Source organism: Myodes glareolus, chromosome X (genome assembly GCF_982192425.1).
Source record: "Myodes glareolus chromosome X, mMyoGla1.1, whole genome shotgun sequence".
Classification (NCBI taxonomy): Eukaryota; Metazoa; Chordata; class Mammalia; order Rodentia; family Cricetidae; genus Myodes; species Myodes glareolus.
Genome location: NC_142053.1, coordinates 78630913 through 78644930, shown reverse-complemented (window position 1 = coordinate 78644930; position 14018 = coordinate 78630913). Strand labels below are relative to the sequence as shown.

General features: G+C 40.6%; 1 protein-coding gene across 2 annotated transcripts; it reads left to right on the top strand.

Annotated features, from left to right (window-relative positions):
• Positions 1-10: 10 nt before the first annotated feature.
• Pbdc1 (polysaccharide biosynthesis domain containing 1) lies at positions 11-10883 on the top strand. Of its 2 annotated transcripts, XM_048418025.3 has the most exons (6): positions 17-343; positions 445-510; positions 1902-1961; positions 9194-9334; positions 10290-10401; positions 10561-10883. In XM_048418025.3, the coding sequence occupies exons 1-6, from the start codon at positions 314-316 to the stop codon at positions 10740-10742; spliced, it is 591 nt and encodes a 196-aa protein (XP_048273982.1). In that variant the 5' UTR covers positions 17-313; the 3' UTR covers positions 10743-10883. The 2 variants fall into 2 exon arrangements, with proteins under 2 accessions (XP_085540842.1, XP_048273982.1); XM_085684716.2 differs by lacking the exon at positions 1902-1961 and having other exon boundaries at positions 11-343.
• Positions 10884-14018: the final 3135 nt, after the last annotated feature.

The following is a 14018-nucleotide window of genomic DNA, read 5'->3' as shown; positions in this document are numbered from 1 at the left end:
ACTTTCTGCTGAGAACACACAGGACTTAAAAACAGCATCACAATTTATGTAACAAATATCTTTCATACAACATATATTCCCCAATTGACTTATCGAATTCCTCTATCACCTCGGATAGAGGACTAGCGTTGTTAAGCAATAACGTGACACTTTGGCGCCTGCGGGAGGCTTCCTTTGGTAAGGGAGGACGCACGCAGACGCAGACGGAAAAACCGGTCTCCGTTTCCGCCCTACTATTCTCAATCAACTGTTAAAGCAGCGAGCACAGCAAACCACTTCCGGAAAGGTGAAGCTGCAGTTACCCGGTTGTAACATGGATGCTGCAAGCGAAAGCGAAGAGCCGGTAAGATGCTGTTCTGGGGCTCGGTAAATACCCATGTAGAGATTGAATGGTGTGCGATCTAGGCCTGGGTTCGCTCACCCAGTCCTGCTTTTCTTTCTCAGGTTTGTGGGGAAGTGGTGTCCGTGGCCCATGCTCTTTCCCTCCCAGCCGAGTCCTATGGCAATGACGTGAGTATGACTTGCCCACTCTTCCCGCCCTCGCAGCTATCTCAGAATGTCTGAATGCCGCTGCAATGAATTCTAAGTCCCTTTCCTGTTGTCGTCTTCAGACCTCCCCACGTCATCCCTAACTTTTCTATGATTTAGAAACACCGGGGGGGGGGGTGTCTAAACACCCCACATGCCTAGATTACAACCCACACCAAGTCAAATCAGAATACAGAATGTCTGGGGGTAGAGAGCAAATACTTGGTAAGTTTTTTTTTTTTCGATACAGTGTTTCGCTGTAGTTTTAGAGCATGTCCTGGAACTAGCTTTTGTAGACCAGGCTGGCCTCGAACTCACAACTTGGCAGTTTTTAAAGGGCCTTAAATGATCCCATTGTGTAGCAAAGTTGCACTGGTTTGTGGTGTGCTTCATTTGGATCCTTATACATGACATGCTGTGTGTTGAGAGACAAGAAGGAAAAAAAAAAAACAGCCGGAATAGTAATACCACCCAAATCAGAATGTAATATGTACTAGATGGGTGGCCCAGGCAAGGATGGAGGCAGTAGATTCCATCAGGGAAATGTAACTTGAACTGGACCCTCAAAGTGTAAGTGGACAGAAGATATGGATTTGTAAGTAGAAACACTATTTTCCCTAAGTTGGAGAGGTGCATATGCAGATGGATGTTTCTGACCTCATGAAGGAGACAACAGGTGGGTTGGAAAAGGAGAGTCCGATGGAACAGCTAGCTAGTGGGTACTTGGTCAGACTTATTTATAATCTGGCTGCATCATTTCTTCTGGGGTTTTACAGAGTGGAAAATAGCTACCTGATAAACACAAATGATGAGTATAACATGCTACACTGATTAAAGTGAAACAGTTTCATGTGTATTTTTGTCCTCTAAACAACTCTGAGACACATAGGTGGGTATATTAATGTAACTTTAATAATTATTTAAGTCACACCTGATTTTCCACTTTTGCTGGCTGCTGGGAAAAGATGTCCAGTGGTCATTGTTTTTATTATTCCGTATTGGTCATTATAAGAGCAAAAGGTTTATATTGCCAAATCTTTTAGTTCAGCTTTTATCCCTTGACGGCAACATCATTTTCTGTAGACCTCTTGAGATTTAGCAAAGCATCTTTAATATATTATCCTTTACAGAACTGAGAGAGTGGGGGTTTTTTGGTTTTTTGTTGTTGTTTTGATTTGGTTTGGTTTTGGTTTTTGGAGACTGGGTTTCTCTGTGGCCTTGGAGCCTGTCCTGGAACTAGCTCTTGTACACCAGACTGACCTCGAACTCACAGAGATCTTCCTCTGCCTCCCGAGTGCTGGGATTAAAGGCATGCCACCACTGCCTGGCTAGAACTGAGAGATTTTTGAGCTGATGTTCTTCCTCTTTTGCAGCCTGATATTGAGATGGCTTGGGCCATTCGAGCAATGCAGCATGCTGAAGTCTATTACAAAGTGAGTCGTCTTCATCATTAAGCAGAAGTCAACGTGTAATTTTAGTGTATGATGGATGCTATGCTAATCATACTTCTCAGCAACTTAAACTGTTAAGTTTTTTTTCTTTTTATTTTTCCATTCAAATATTTGCACTTCCTTCCCTCCTCCCAATCCCCTCCCACTCCCCCACTCACCCTCCTCCCTCCCCCTTCCTGCTTGAGAGAGGGCAGAGAAGCCTTCCCTATGGGAGTCCAAGGCCCTCCCCCTACATCCAGGCCTAGGAAGTTATGCATCCATATAGACTAGGGTCCCAAAAAGCCAGAACATGCCATAAAAACAAGTCCCAGTACCATTATCAATGGCTTCTCAGTCAGCCCCATTGTCAACCACAATCAGAGAGTTTGGTTTGATCACATGCTCGTTCAGGCCTGGTCCAGCTGGATTTGGTGAGCTCCCATTAGAACAGACCTCAGTTGGTGGACTCACCCCTCACGGTCCTGACTTCCTTGCTCATCTTCTCCCTCCTTCTGCCTTTCAACTTGACCTTGCTCTGATGAGGGTCTCTGTCTCTATCTTCATTCATAGCCGGATGAAGATTCTATGGTGATATTCAAGATAATCATCAGTGTGATAGTGGGGCAAGGCCAGTTCAGGCACCCTCTCCTCTGCTGCCCAAGGACCTAGCTGGGGAAATCCCCGTGGACACCTGGGATACCCTCTAGAGCCAAGTCTCTTGCCAACCCTAAAATGGCTCCCTTAATGTAGATATCTTCTTCCCTGATCCTATATCTGCCCTTCCTCCATCACCACCCTCCCACTCCTCCAAGCTCTTGCCAGTCCTTCCCTTCTCCCTTCTCTCTTCCCCTCTCCCCTTCCTACAACCTCACCCCCACCCCCATGCTCCCAACTTTTGTCCTGCAATCTTCTTTGCTTCCAATTTCCAGAAGGATCTATATATGTTTTTTGTTGGGTTCACCTTGTTATTTGGCTTCTCTAGGCTTGTGAAATATAGGCTTAATGTCCTTGGTTTATGGCTAGAGTCTACTAATGAATGAGTACATACCATATTCATCTTTTTGGGTCTGGGTTATCTTACTCATGATAGTGTTTTCTATTTCCATCCATTTGCATGCAAAATTCAAGATGTCATTGTTTTTTTACCACTGTGTAGTACTCTAATGTGTATATATTCCACACTTTTCTTAATCCATTCTTCCATTAAGGGGCACCTAGATTGTTTCCAGGTTCTGGCTATTACAAATAATGCTGCTCTAAACATAGTTGAACAAATGCTTTTGTAGTATGATTGGTCATCTCTTGGGTATATTCCCAAGAGTGGTATTGCTGGGTCCTGGGGTAGGTTGATCCCGAATTGCCTGAGAAACCGCCACACTGATTTCCAAAGTTGTTACAAAAGTTTGAATTCCCACCAGAAATGGATGAGTGTTCCCCTCACTCCACTTCCTCTCCAGCATAGGTTATCATTGGTGTTTTTGATTTTAGCCATTCTGACAGGTGTAAGATGGTATCTCAAAGCTATTTTGATTTGTATTTCCCTGATTGCTAAGGAAGTTGAACATGACCTTAAGTGTCTTTTGGCCATTTGAACTTCTCTTGGGAATTCTCTGTTCAGTTCAGTACCCCGTTTTTTAATTGGGTTAATTAGAATTTTAAAGTCTAGTTTCTTGAGTTCTTTATATATTTTGGAGATCAGACCTTTGTCTGATGCAGGGTTGGTGTAGATCTCCCATTCAGTAGGATGCCTTTTTGTCTTAATGACAGTGTCCTTGCTTTACAGAAGCTTCTCAGTTATAGGAAGTCCCATTTATTCAATGTTGCCCTTATTGTCTGTGCTACTGGGGTTATATGTAGGAAGTGGTCTCCTGTGCCCATGTATTGCAGTCTACTTCCCACTTTCTCTTCTATCAGGTTCAGTGTGGTCAGATTTATATTGAGGTCTTTAATCCATTTGGACTTGAGTTTTGTACATGGTGATAGATATGGATCTATTTTCATTCTTCTACAGGTTGACATTCAGTTATGCCAGCACCATTTGTTGAAGATGCTTTCTTTCTTGTATACTTTTAGCTCCTTTGTCAAAAATCAAATGTTCATAGGTTTGTGGGTTAATATCCGGGTCTTCAACTCAATGCCATAGGTCGACTTCTCTGTTTTTATGCCAATACCAAGCTGTTTTTATTACTGTAGCTCTGTAATAGAGTTTGAAGTCAGGGATGCTAATGCCTCCAGAAGTTCCTTTATTGTATAGGATTGTTTTGTCCATCCTGGGTTTTTTGTTTTTCCATATAAAGTTGATTATTGTTCTCTCGAGGTCTGTGAAGAATTTTGTTGGGATTTTGATGGGGATTGCGTTGAATTTATAGATTGCCTTTGGTAGAATTGCCATTTTTTCTATGTTGATCCTACCCATCCAAGAGCATGGGAGATCCTTTCATTTTCTGGTATCCTCTTCAATTTTTTTCCTCAAAGCCTTAAAGTTCTTGTCAAATAGGTCTTTCACTTCCTTGGTTAGAGTTACCCCAAGATACTTTATGTTATTTGTGGCTATCATGAAAGGTGAAGTTTCTCTGATTTCCCTATATGCTTCTCTATTCTTTGTGTACAGGAGGGCTACTGATTTTTTTGAGTTGATCTTGTATCCTGCCACATCACTGAAGGTATTTATCAACTGTAGGAGTTCTTTGGTAGAGGTTTTGGGGTCAATAATGTACACTATCATATCATCTGCAAATAACAAAAGTTTGACTTTACTTTCCGATTTGAATCCTCTTGATCATTTTATGTTTTCTTATTGCTATTGTTAGAACTTCAACCACTATGTTGAAGAGATATGGTGAGTGGACAGCCTTGTCTTGTTCCTGATTTTAGTGGAATTACTTTGAGTTTCTCTCCATTTAATTTGATATTAGCTGTTGACTTGCTGTATATTGCTTTTATTATATTTAGGTATGATCCTTGTATCCCTAGCCTCTTCAAGACTTTTGTCATAAAGGGGTGTTGAATTATGTCAAAAGCTTTTTCAGCATCTAATGAAATGATCATATGGTTTTTTCTTTCAGTTTATTTATATGATGAATTACATTGATAGATTTTTGTATGTTGAACCAGTCCTGCATCTCTGGGATGAAGCCTACTTGATCATAATAGATAATTTTTCTAATGTGTTCTCGGATTCGGTTTGCCAGTATTTTATTGAGTATTTCGCGTCGATGTTCATGAGTGAGATTGGCCTGTAATTCTCTTTCTTGGTTGTGTCTTTATGTGGTTTTGGTATCAGGGTAACTGTAGCTTCATAAAAAGAGTTTGGCAGTGACTCTTGTGTTTCTATTATGTGAAACACATTCAGGAGTATAGGTATCAGCTCTTCTTGGAAGTTCTGGTAAAATTCTGCATTAAAACCATCTGGTCCTGGGCTTTTTTTGGTTGGGAGGTTTTTTATGACTGCTTCTATTTCCTCATGGCTTACATGTTTATTTAAATTGTTCACCTGGTCTTGATTTAATTTTGATATATGGTATTTATCTAAAAACAAGTTCATTTCTTTTACATTTTTCAACTTTGTGGCATATAGGCTTTTGTAGTAAGACCTAATGATTCTCTGAATTTCCTCAGTGTCTGTTGTTATGTCCTCCGTTTCATTTCTGATCTTGTTAATTTGCGTGTTCTCTCTCTGCCTTTTGATTAGTTTGGATAGGGGTTTGTCAATCTTGTTGACTTTCTCAAAGAACCAGCTCTTTGTTTTGTTGATTCTTTGGATTGTTTTCTGTGTTTCTATTTTGTTGATTTCAACCCTCAGTTTGATTATTTCCAGTCTTCTACTCCTCCTGGGTGAGTCTGCTTTTTTTTCTAGAGCTTTCAGCTGTGTTGTTAAGTCTCTAATGTGAGCTTTCTCCGTTTTTGTTTTTTTTAAAAAAAAAAAATGTGGGCACTTAGAGCTATGAACTTTCCTCTTAGCACTGCTTTCACAGTGTCCCATAGGTTTGGGTATGTTATGTCTTTATTTTTGTTGAATTCAGCGAAGACTTTGATTTCTTTCTTTATTTCTTCCCTGACCCAGGGGTGGGTCAGTAGTTGACTGTTCAGTTTCCATGAGTTTCTAGGCTTTCTGGGGGTAGAATTAAAGAAAATTCTAACTTTATTCCATGGTGATCCGATAAGACATAGATGGTTACTAAAATTGTTTTGTATCTGTGAAAGTTTGCTTTGTTACCAAGTATGTGATCAATTTTCGAGAAGGTTCCATGAGCTGCAGAGAAGAAGGTATATTCTTTCCTATTTGGGTGGAATGTTCTATAGATATCTGTTAAGTCCATTTGATTCATTACCTCCATTTGTTCCTCTTATTTGTCTGTTAGTTTTCTGTCTGATTGACCTGTCCGTTGGTGAGAGAGGAGTGTTGAAGTCTCCTACTATTGGTGTGTGTGGTTTGATGTGTGCCTTGAGTTCTAGTAATGTTTCTTTTACATATGTGGGTGCATTTATATTAGGGGCATAGATATTCAGGATTGAGACTTCATCCTGATGAATTGTCCCTGTTATGAGTATAAAGTGTCCATCTCCATCTCTTAACCTGTGCCTTTTTATAGGTGAATTGAGTCCATTCGTATTAAGTGATATTAATGACCTGTGGTTGTTAACTCTGATTGTTATTATTATTATTATTATTATTATTATTATTATTATTATTATTTGGTGGTGGTAGAGTTTGTGTTTCCCTTCTTTGAGTTGTGCTTGTGGAGGGTTGTTAGATGTCTGAGTTATTGTGGGCATTGTTGGGTTCCTTGGATTGTGATTTTCCTTCTATTACTTTCTGTGAGGGTGGATTTGTGGCTACGTATTGTTTAAATTTGTTTTTATCCTGGAATATCTTGTTTTCTCCATTGATGGTGAACGAAAGCTTGGCTGGGTATAGTAGTCTGGGCTTGCATCCATGGTCTCTTAGTGTCTGCAGCACATCTATCCAAGACCTTCTGGCCTTCATGGTTTCCATAGAGAAGTCAGGTGTAATTCTGATAGGTTTACCTTTATAAGTTACTTGACCTTTTTCCTTTGCAGCTGTTAATATCTTTCTTTATTCTGTATGTTTTGTGTTTTGATTGTTATATGGCAACGGGATTTTTTTTTCCCAGTCTATTCGATGTTCTGTGTGCTTCTTGTACCTTCAAAGAAATATCCTTCTTTAGGTTGGGAAAGTTTTCTTCTATCATTTTGTTGAATATAATTTCTGGGCCTTTGAGCTGTAATTCTTCTACCCCTATTATTCTTAGGTTTCGTCTTTTTATGGTGTCCCAGATTTCCTGGATGTTTTGTGATGAGAATTTGTTGAATTTGCTGTTTTCTTTGATCAATTTGTTTATTTTCTCTATAGTGTCTTCAGCATCTGAGATTCTTTCTTCCATCCCTTGTATTCTGTTGGTTATACTTGTCTCTATCGTTCCTGTTCGTTTACCCAGATTTTCCATATCCAGCCAGCCCTCGGTTTGTGTTTTCTTCATTGCCTCCATTTCAGTTTTCAAGTCTTGGACTGTTTCCCTTACCTGTTTAATTGCTTTTTCTTAGTTTTCTTGGGTTTCTTTGAGGGATTTATTCATTTCTTCAAACTTTTTGTTAGTCTTCTCATCCATTTCTTTAAAGGAGTTTTTCATATCCTGTTTAATTGTCTCTAACATTTTCATCATGTAACGTCTAAAGTCAATTTCTTCTAGTTCTTCTGGATTAGCGTGTTCAAGTCTGTTGTATGTTCCTGTTGTATGTTCGCTGGATTCTGGTGTTATCGTGTTGCTTTTCAGATTGTTGGAGGAATTCTTCCATTGGTGCCTGCCCATCTCTTCTTTCAAATGCTGTTAGGAGAGTCTTGGCGGCTTGGTCTGATCTTTGCTGTGGCTACCTGTGTACTTGGGGGGTTTTCTTGGTCTGCCTTCTCTTAGGTCCCCTCAGCACTGGTGTTGTCTCTCGGATCCTCTCCACCCTGCAATAGGCCCTCCGGATGGATCTTCTGGTACAGGATCAGGGCCACTTCTTGGCCAGAGACCTCGCAGACGAAAGGGCAGGCTTGCTGTGTGCAGGCTTGTAACATGAAAGCCGGCTTGTTGGGGTTTCTGTCCTGCCCAGTTCCCCACAGCCGGCAAGTCCCAAAGAAAAATCACACAGAGGTCTCCATAAGTTACAAAACTGATTGGCCCATTAGCTAAGGCTATTTATTAGTTCTTGAAGCCCATATTAACCCATTGTTCTTATCTATGCTAGCCACATGACTCAGTACCTTTCTCAGTCGGGCAGGTTACATCTTCCTTCTTGGTGGTCTGGGCAGGAATGGGGGGAATGGGCTTCCTCCTTCCTAGCAGTCTCCTGTTCTCATTGCCCCGCCTCTACTTCCTGTCTAGTTGACCCACCTATACTTCCTGCCTGACCAATCAGCATTTATTCAGAATAAACAGATTGACAGAATACAGACAATTCTCCTGCACCACAGGCTCAGTGAAACAAAGAATCTCCTGCAGCAGTTGCACTTACCACCTATTCCCCAGACCCTCAACCCCAAAGCAGGCTGAGTTGTGGGATCCTATGACCCTGCAGATGGGAAGGGGTGCCTGGGGGCAAGCTGGGATGGGATAAGAAGAGAAAGGCAGTAGCCGGGAAGAGAAGCCCCCTCTAAATGACCAGAAAGTTTAGGGGATTGGAGGTTGCCTGTGCTCCCTTCCCGGGGTGTCTGGCCAGCCGGTTGGGTACACACTCACCTCTCTGGATGGAACTTCTGGTACAGGATCAGGGCCACTTGCTGGCCAGGGCTAAACTGGTAAGTTTTGAAGATTATTTTAACTAACAAAGAAATCTTACCTCCAAGGAATAAGAGTAGAATTGAATTTGATAATGAGAAGTTCTGTTTGTCTACCCCTGTTGTTTGCTACCTGGAGAAAAGATGACTGGACCATGCATAGCAAGCACTTAAATGTTGAATGAATGAACAATCCACAGAACGAGAGCCAGGCAATGCTAGGACTAAAGGGTTCATTCAGTTGCCAAATTGGTAAAAGGAAGAAAAAGAGAGAGATTTTTTTATTATGGCTCTTAAAACCATTTTAATGACTTCATGCAAGACCTGGGCTTTTAATATTGCCTAAGGTAATCTTCTGTCCTGCGAAACATACTGTTTCCTGATGGTGTGGCACTGGAGGGGTTGAAGTGTAATTAGTGACTAGCATCTTTATGTTTATTTTACTTTCTGGCAGCTGATTTCATCAGTTGACCCACAGTTCCTGAAACTCACCAAAGTAGATGACCAAATCTACTCTGAGTTCCGTGAAAATTTTGAGAAGCTCAGAGTAGATGTATTGGACCCAGAAGAACTCAAATCAGAATCAGCTAAAGAGGCAAGTATCATCTTAAGTGTTACCTAACATCTGGCCAGTGATATTGATTGTATGTTTTTATGTAAGCGCAAAATTTGTTCAAGGGACTTACAATAAGGAGCCTGAATTTTATAATTCTGAAGTCAATTATGGAATGAATTATTTTCTGTCTTATGCATTTTTTGTGTTTATGGAAACTATTTTTTTTTCTTTCCTTGGGCACTTCAAATACCCCATTTACCTATTCCTTTCAGTGAGAAGGAAGGATGAGTTTATTTTAGCAGGAAATTTAGCTGTCAAGATTAGATGATGGAATAGTTAATAGGGTACAGGGAAGATAGGGAGATATTTTGATTCTCTGGCTATTTGTTCCATTAATCTTAGGTTCTGGATATCATACAAGTGGTGTTTCTTGCTTATGTGATCATCTCTTACTGACACAGAATATGATATTATAATAGGAAAAACATTTTCCTTAAAATGGGCTCTTGACTAATGAAGAATTTAAACTTAACAGGCTGTCACTGATCTTTGAGAACTTGCCCCTACTCAGTGGACATGTATAACCTAAAAGTATAACCCTGTCCTCTTTGTCTCATTGGTACTTTGGTGAGGATGAATAACCATTTTGACTTGAGCTGCCTGATAAACAGCTCAGAGCAAAACAGAGATCCATTTTAATTAAATCCATTAGAAATAACATTTTAATTTTGTAGTAAAAAGATTGAAGTGGTTGCTTTTGTTGTTTGTTTTTCCTGATCAAAATGTTATATAGGGAGACACCAGCCTGAAAGCATAATGTAGCATTGAAATGTACAATTTTCACCATGAAGCTGACAGTCACCTCAGTACTAGTCTCTTTCTCTCTGGCTTTTATTCTCACTGGGGAATCAAACTTCTTTCCTGACTTGAGTACATTAGACTCTTGGATTCATCAGCTAAGGTGTCTTGTCTTTTCTTTTTTTTGTCTGTATAGAAGTGGAGGCCATTCTGCTTAAAATTTGAAGGTATTGTGGAAGACTACAACTATGGTACTTTGTTGCGACTTGATTGTTCTCAGGGCTACACTGAAGAGAACACCATCTTTGGTGAGTTTCTTGCCTCCCCTGCCCCCCCACCCCCACCCCCGCAATTGTTTCACTTATATATTTGAATGGCTTTCATGTGAGTTAAGATTTGTCTGTGGGTTTCTAGCCAGTATACATAATTACCTAAGACCAGGACAATTAATTCTGTTTACCTTTCAGCACCCAGGATTCAATTTTTTGCAATTGAAATTGCTCGGAACCGGGAAGGCTATAACAAAGCAGTTGCCGTCAGTGTTCAGGACAAAGAAGGAGAGAAAGGAACTGACAATGAAGAAGAGGAAGCTGAGAAAGGAGCTGATAGTGGAGGAGAAAAAGAGGAAGGAGTCAACAGAGAAAATTAAAACAAAACAAAACAAAAAACTAACCAGGGAGGAGGAAAAGAAAGCCAAGAAACTTGTGACTCAGCTGAACCCACAAGTATCAGGTGCTCCTTGCACAGACCCCTTGTGCACATGGAGGACTCAGAAGGACATCTTTCTAGCAAACAAGAGAAGCTGCTCTGGGCATAATAGCCTTAACACAATTAGCAGAGTCTCTTAGCTAATTGTTGCTTGATACCCTGTTTCTTGATTGTAACTTGTTGAAGTAAGACATTTTGTAAATATATTCCTTTTGGTTTGTATTATTTATGACTGATTTTGGAAAATATTTACATTTGTTTGCTACTTCAAAAAAAATCAATTGTATATTCTCATCACCATAGCTCATATAAAACTGTCTATTTTTTAAGTTTTCTCACTGTTCTCAGTAATGAAATTCTCTTAATGTGTTAGCTTCCACTTGGACTCGGTATTAGAAGTTCATATGTATGAATTGACTCTTAGCCAGGCCAGTGGCTCATACCTGTAATTCCAACACCTGGGAGGCCAAGGAAAGAGAATTGCATGATTTTTAAGCCTGGCTGAGTTACAGAGTGAGACTCTGTTTCAAAAAATAAATTGTCTAAAAAAGAATTGGTGTTTGCCTTTGTGGTGACTATAGCTCTCTGATTTCCTTTGCTCTTTTGGTAAGAGCAGCCGCAGCTGTCAGGTTAGAGAGTGCAGCCCAGTTAGAGAAGAGCAAGAGCCTTCACCTCCTTCTTTTAGAGATTTTTTTCTGTCAGTCTTGTATGTTTTTCTGTTAGAGATTTTTTTCTTTCAGTCTTTTTGTTTGTTTTTCTGAGACAGAGTCTTGCCTTATAGACCATTCTGGCCTAGTGCTTCCTATGTAAATCAAAGCTAGTTTCATACTCAGAATCCTGCCTTGTTTATCCTCTGATAACTTAGTTGTTATCTGAAATTTAATCAATAATAGTAAATGCTAGTATAGTATTTGTATCTAATGTAAGTCTGATGAAGTGGCTTCTAGTTTATAACTATGGGCAAGAACATGTATTTGTATTTGACTCATAACAAACATTTGTTGATTTGATATGGGAGGGAGGTGTTTGCTTCTCAAATGATGCTGTTTAGAATGAAGACTTCAGTTACCTGCACAGGTATATGAAGAAGGTTTCTGGTGCCCCCAGACAGCCTGAGCTTGATCGCTGGAAATAAAAGGAAAACGGGATACTTGTGATACATCCAGATGCTACAACCACAGCATTCTTGTATGAGGAAGGATTTATTGCCACATCTTTAATTCCAGCACTCAGGAAGCAAAGGTAGGTGGATGTCCATCGAGGTCAGCCTGGTCTACAAAGTAAGTTCCAGAACAGCCAGGGGTACATAGTGAGACTCTGTCTTAAAGAGAGAGAGAGAGAGAGAAAGAGGAAAGAAAAAGAGAAAGGAAGGAAGGATTTGTTGGACTATTGAAAGGAAAAAAAAGACCTTCATCCCTTAGTAAACACAAAAGAAAAGTAAAAGTTAAATCTAATTGATATATTGTACTGTACAAGGAAATGAAAAGAAAATCATGTAGCTAGCAGTAACACTTGTATACAAAGCAAATAGGTTTCTTTCTAAGTTCTATTAAATTCTTAAGAATATTTTGAACATTTATTAAAATTTTCCTTTTATACAAATGTATAGTTTTGTTTTTTTTGAGAGTAAATTTTATTAAATTATAAAAGTTTCCATTTCCGCCCCTCTTCCCAACACCCTCCCACTCCCCCCACTCCCTCTCCTCCTCCCTCTTCGTCCCTTAGGGCAGTCAGGGTTTCCTGCCCTGTGGGAAGTTCAACTTACTCCCCCCTCCCTCCAGGTCCAGGCAGGTGAGTATCCAAACAGACTGGATCCCCAAAGTCCAGTACATGCAGAGGAAACAAGTCCCAGTATCATAGTCAATGGCTTTTCAGAAAGACTTCGGGCCAGCCACATTCAGAGAATCCGACCAAATTCCGAGAATCTGGTTAGATCACGTCCTCGTTCAGTCCCAATCCAACTGGCCTTGGTAAACTCTCATTAGATCCGTTCCCTTGTATCAGTGGGTGATAGCATCCCTCGCAGTCCTGATTTCCTTTTTCATGTTCTTCCTCCTTCTGCTCCTCATTTGGACCTTGGGGGGCACAGTCCGGTGCTCCAATGTGGGTCTCCGTCTGTATCGCCGTCCTTCGCCAGATGAAGGATCTATGGTGATAAGCAAAGTCTTCATCAGTATGGTTATGGGCCAAGGCCGGTTCAGGCACCCTCTCCTCAGTCCAGAGAACAATCTGGGGGATCTCTCCTTGGACCTGGGATCCCATATATAAACAAGTCTCCTGTAAACCATAAAATGACTGACTTAGTTGAAATATATTCTTCCCTGATCCCATATTCATCCTTCCTCCCTCCCCCCCCATCCCAGGCCACCGAGCTTTCCCCATTCCTCCCCTACTCCCTTCTCTCTAACCCTCTCCCCTTCCAACAACCCTCCCACCCACGCCCCCATGCACCCGAGGTTACCTGGGACTCTTGTCTATTTCCTACCTCCTGGCGGATAGCTAAATAATCTTCATCAGGTTCATCTTCTTATTTAGCTTCTCTAGGATCACGAATAATAGGCTCAAAGACCTTTAATTATGGTTAGAATCCACTTATGAGTGAATACATACCGTGTTCCTCTTTTTGGGTCTGGCTTACCTCACTCAGTAAAGCGTTTTCTATTTCCATCCATTTGCATGCAAAATTCAAGATGTCATTGTTTTTTACCGCTGAGTAAAACTCTAATGTGTATATGTTCCACACCTTTTTTAACCATTCTTCTATTGAGGGACACCTAGGCTGTTTCCAGGTTCTGGCTATTACAAATAGTGCTGCTATGAACATAGTAGAACAAATGCTTTTGTAGTATGTTAGAGAATCTCTAGGGTATATACCCAAGAGTGGAATTGCTGGGTCCTGAGGGAGGTTGACTCCCAGTTTCCTGAGAAACCGCCACACTGATTTCCACAGTGGCTGCACAAGTTTGCATTCCCACCAACAATGGATGAGTGTTCCCCTCACCCCACATCCTCTCCAGCATAGGCTATCATTGGTGTTTTTGACTTTAGCTATTCTGACAGGTGTAAGATGGTATCTCAAAGTTGTTTTGATTTGCATTTCCCTGATCGCTAAGGAGGTTGAGCATGACCTTAAGTGTCTTCTGGCCATTCGAAGTTCATCTGTTGTGAATTCAAATGTATAGTTTTTAAAGAATAGGAGAACTTTATTTCTTACTAG

Coding starts and splice junctions, on each gene's coding strand:
- Pbdc1 (XM_048418025.3), top strand. CDS start 314: ATGGATGCTGCAAGCGAAAGCGAAGAGCCG. Junction 9,335..10,289: donor AATCAGAATCAGCTAAAGAG/GCAAGTATCATC, acceptor TTGTCTGTATAG/AAGTGGAGGCCATTCTGCTT. Junction 10,402..10,560: donor TGAAGAGAACACCATCTTTG/GTGAGTTTCTTG, acceptor TTTACCTTTCAG/CACCCAGGATTCAATTTTTT.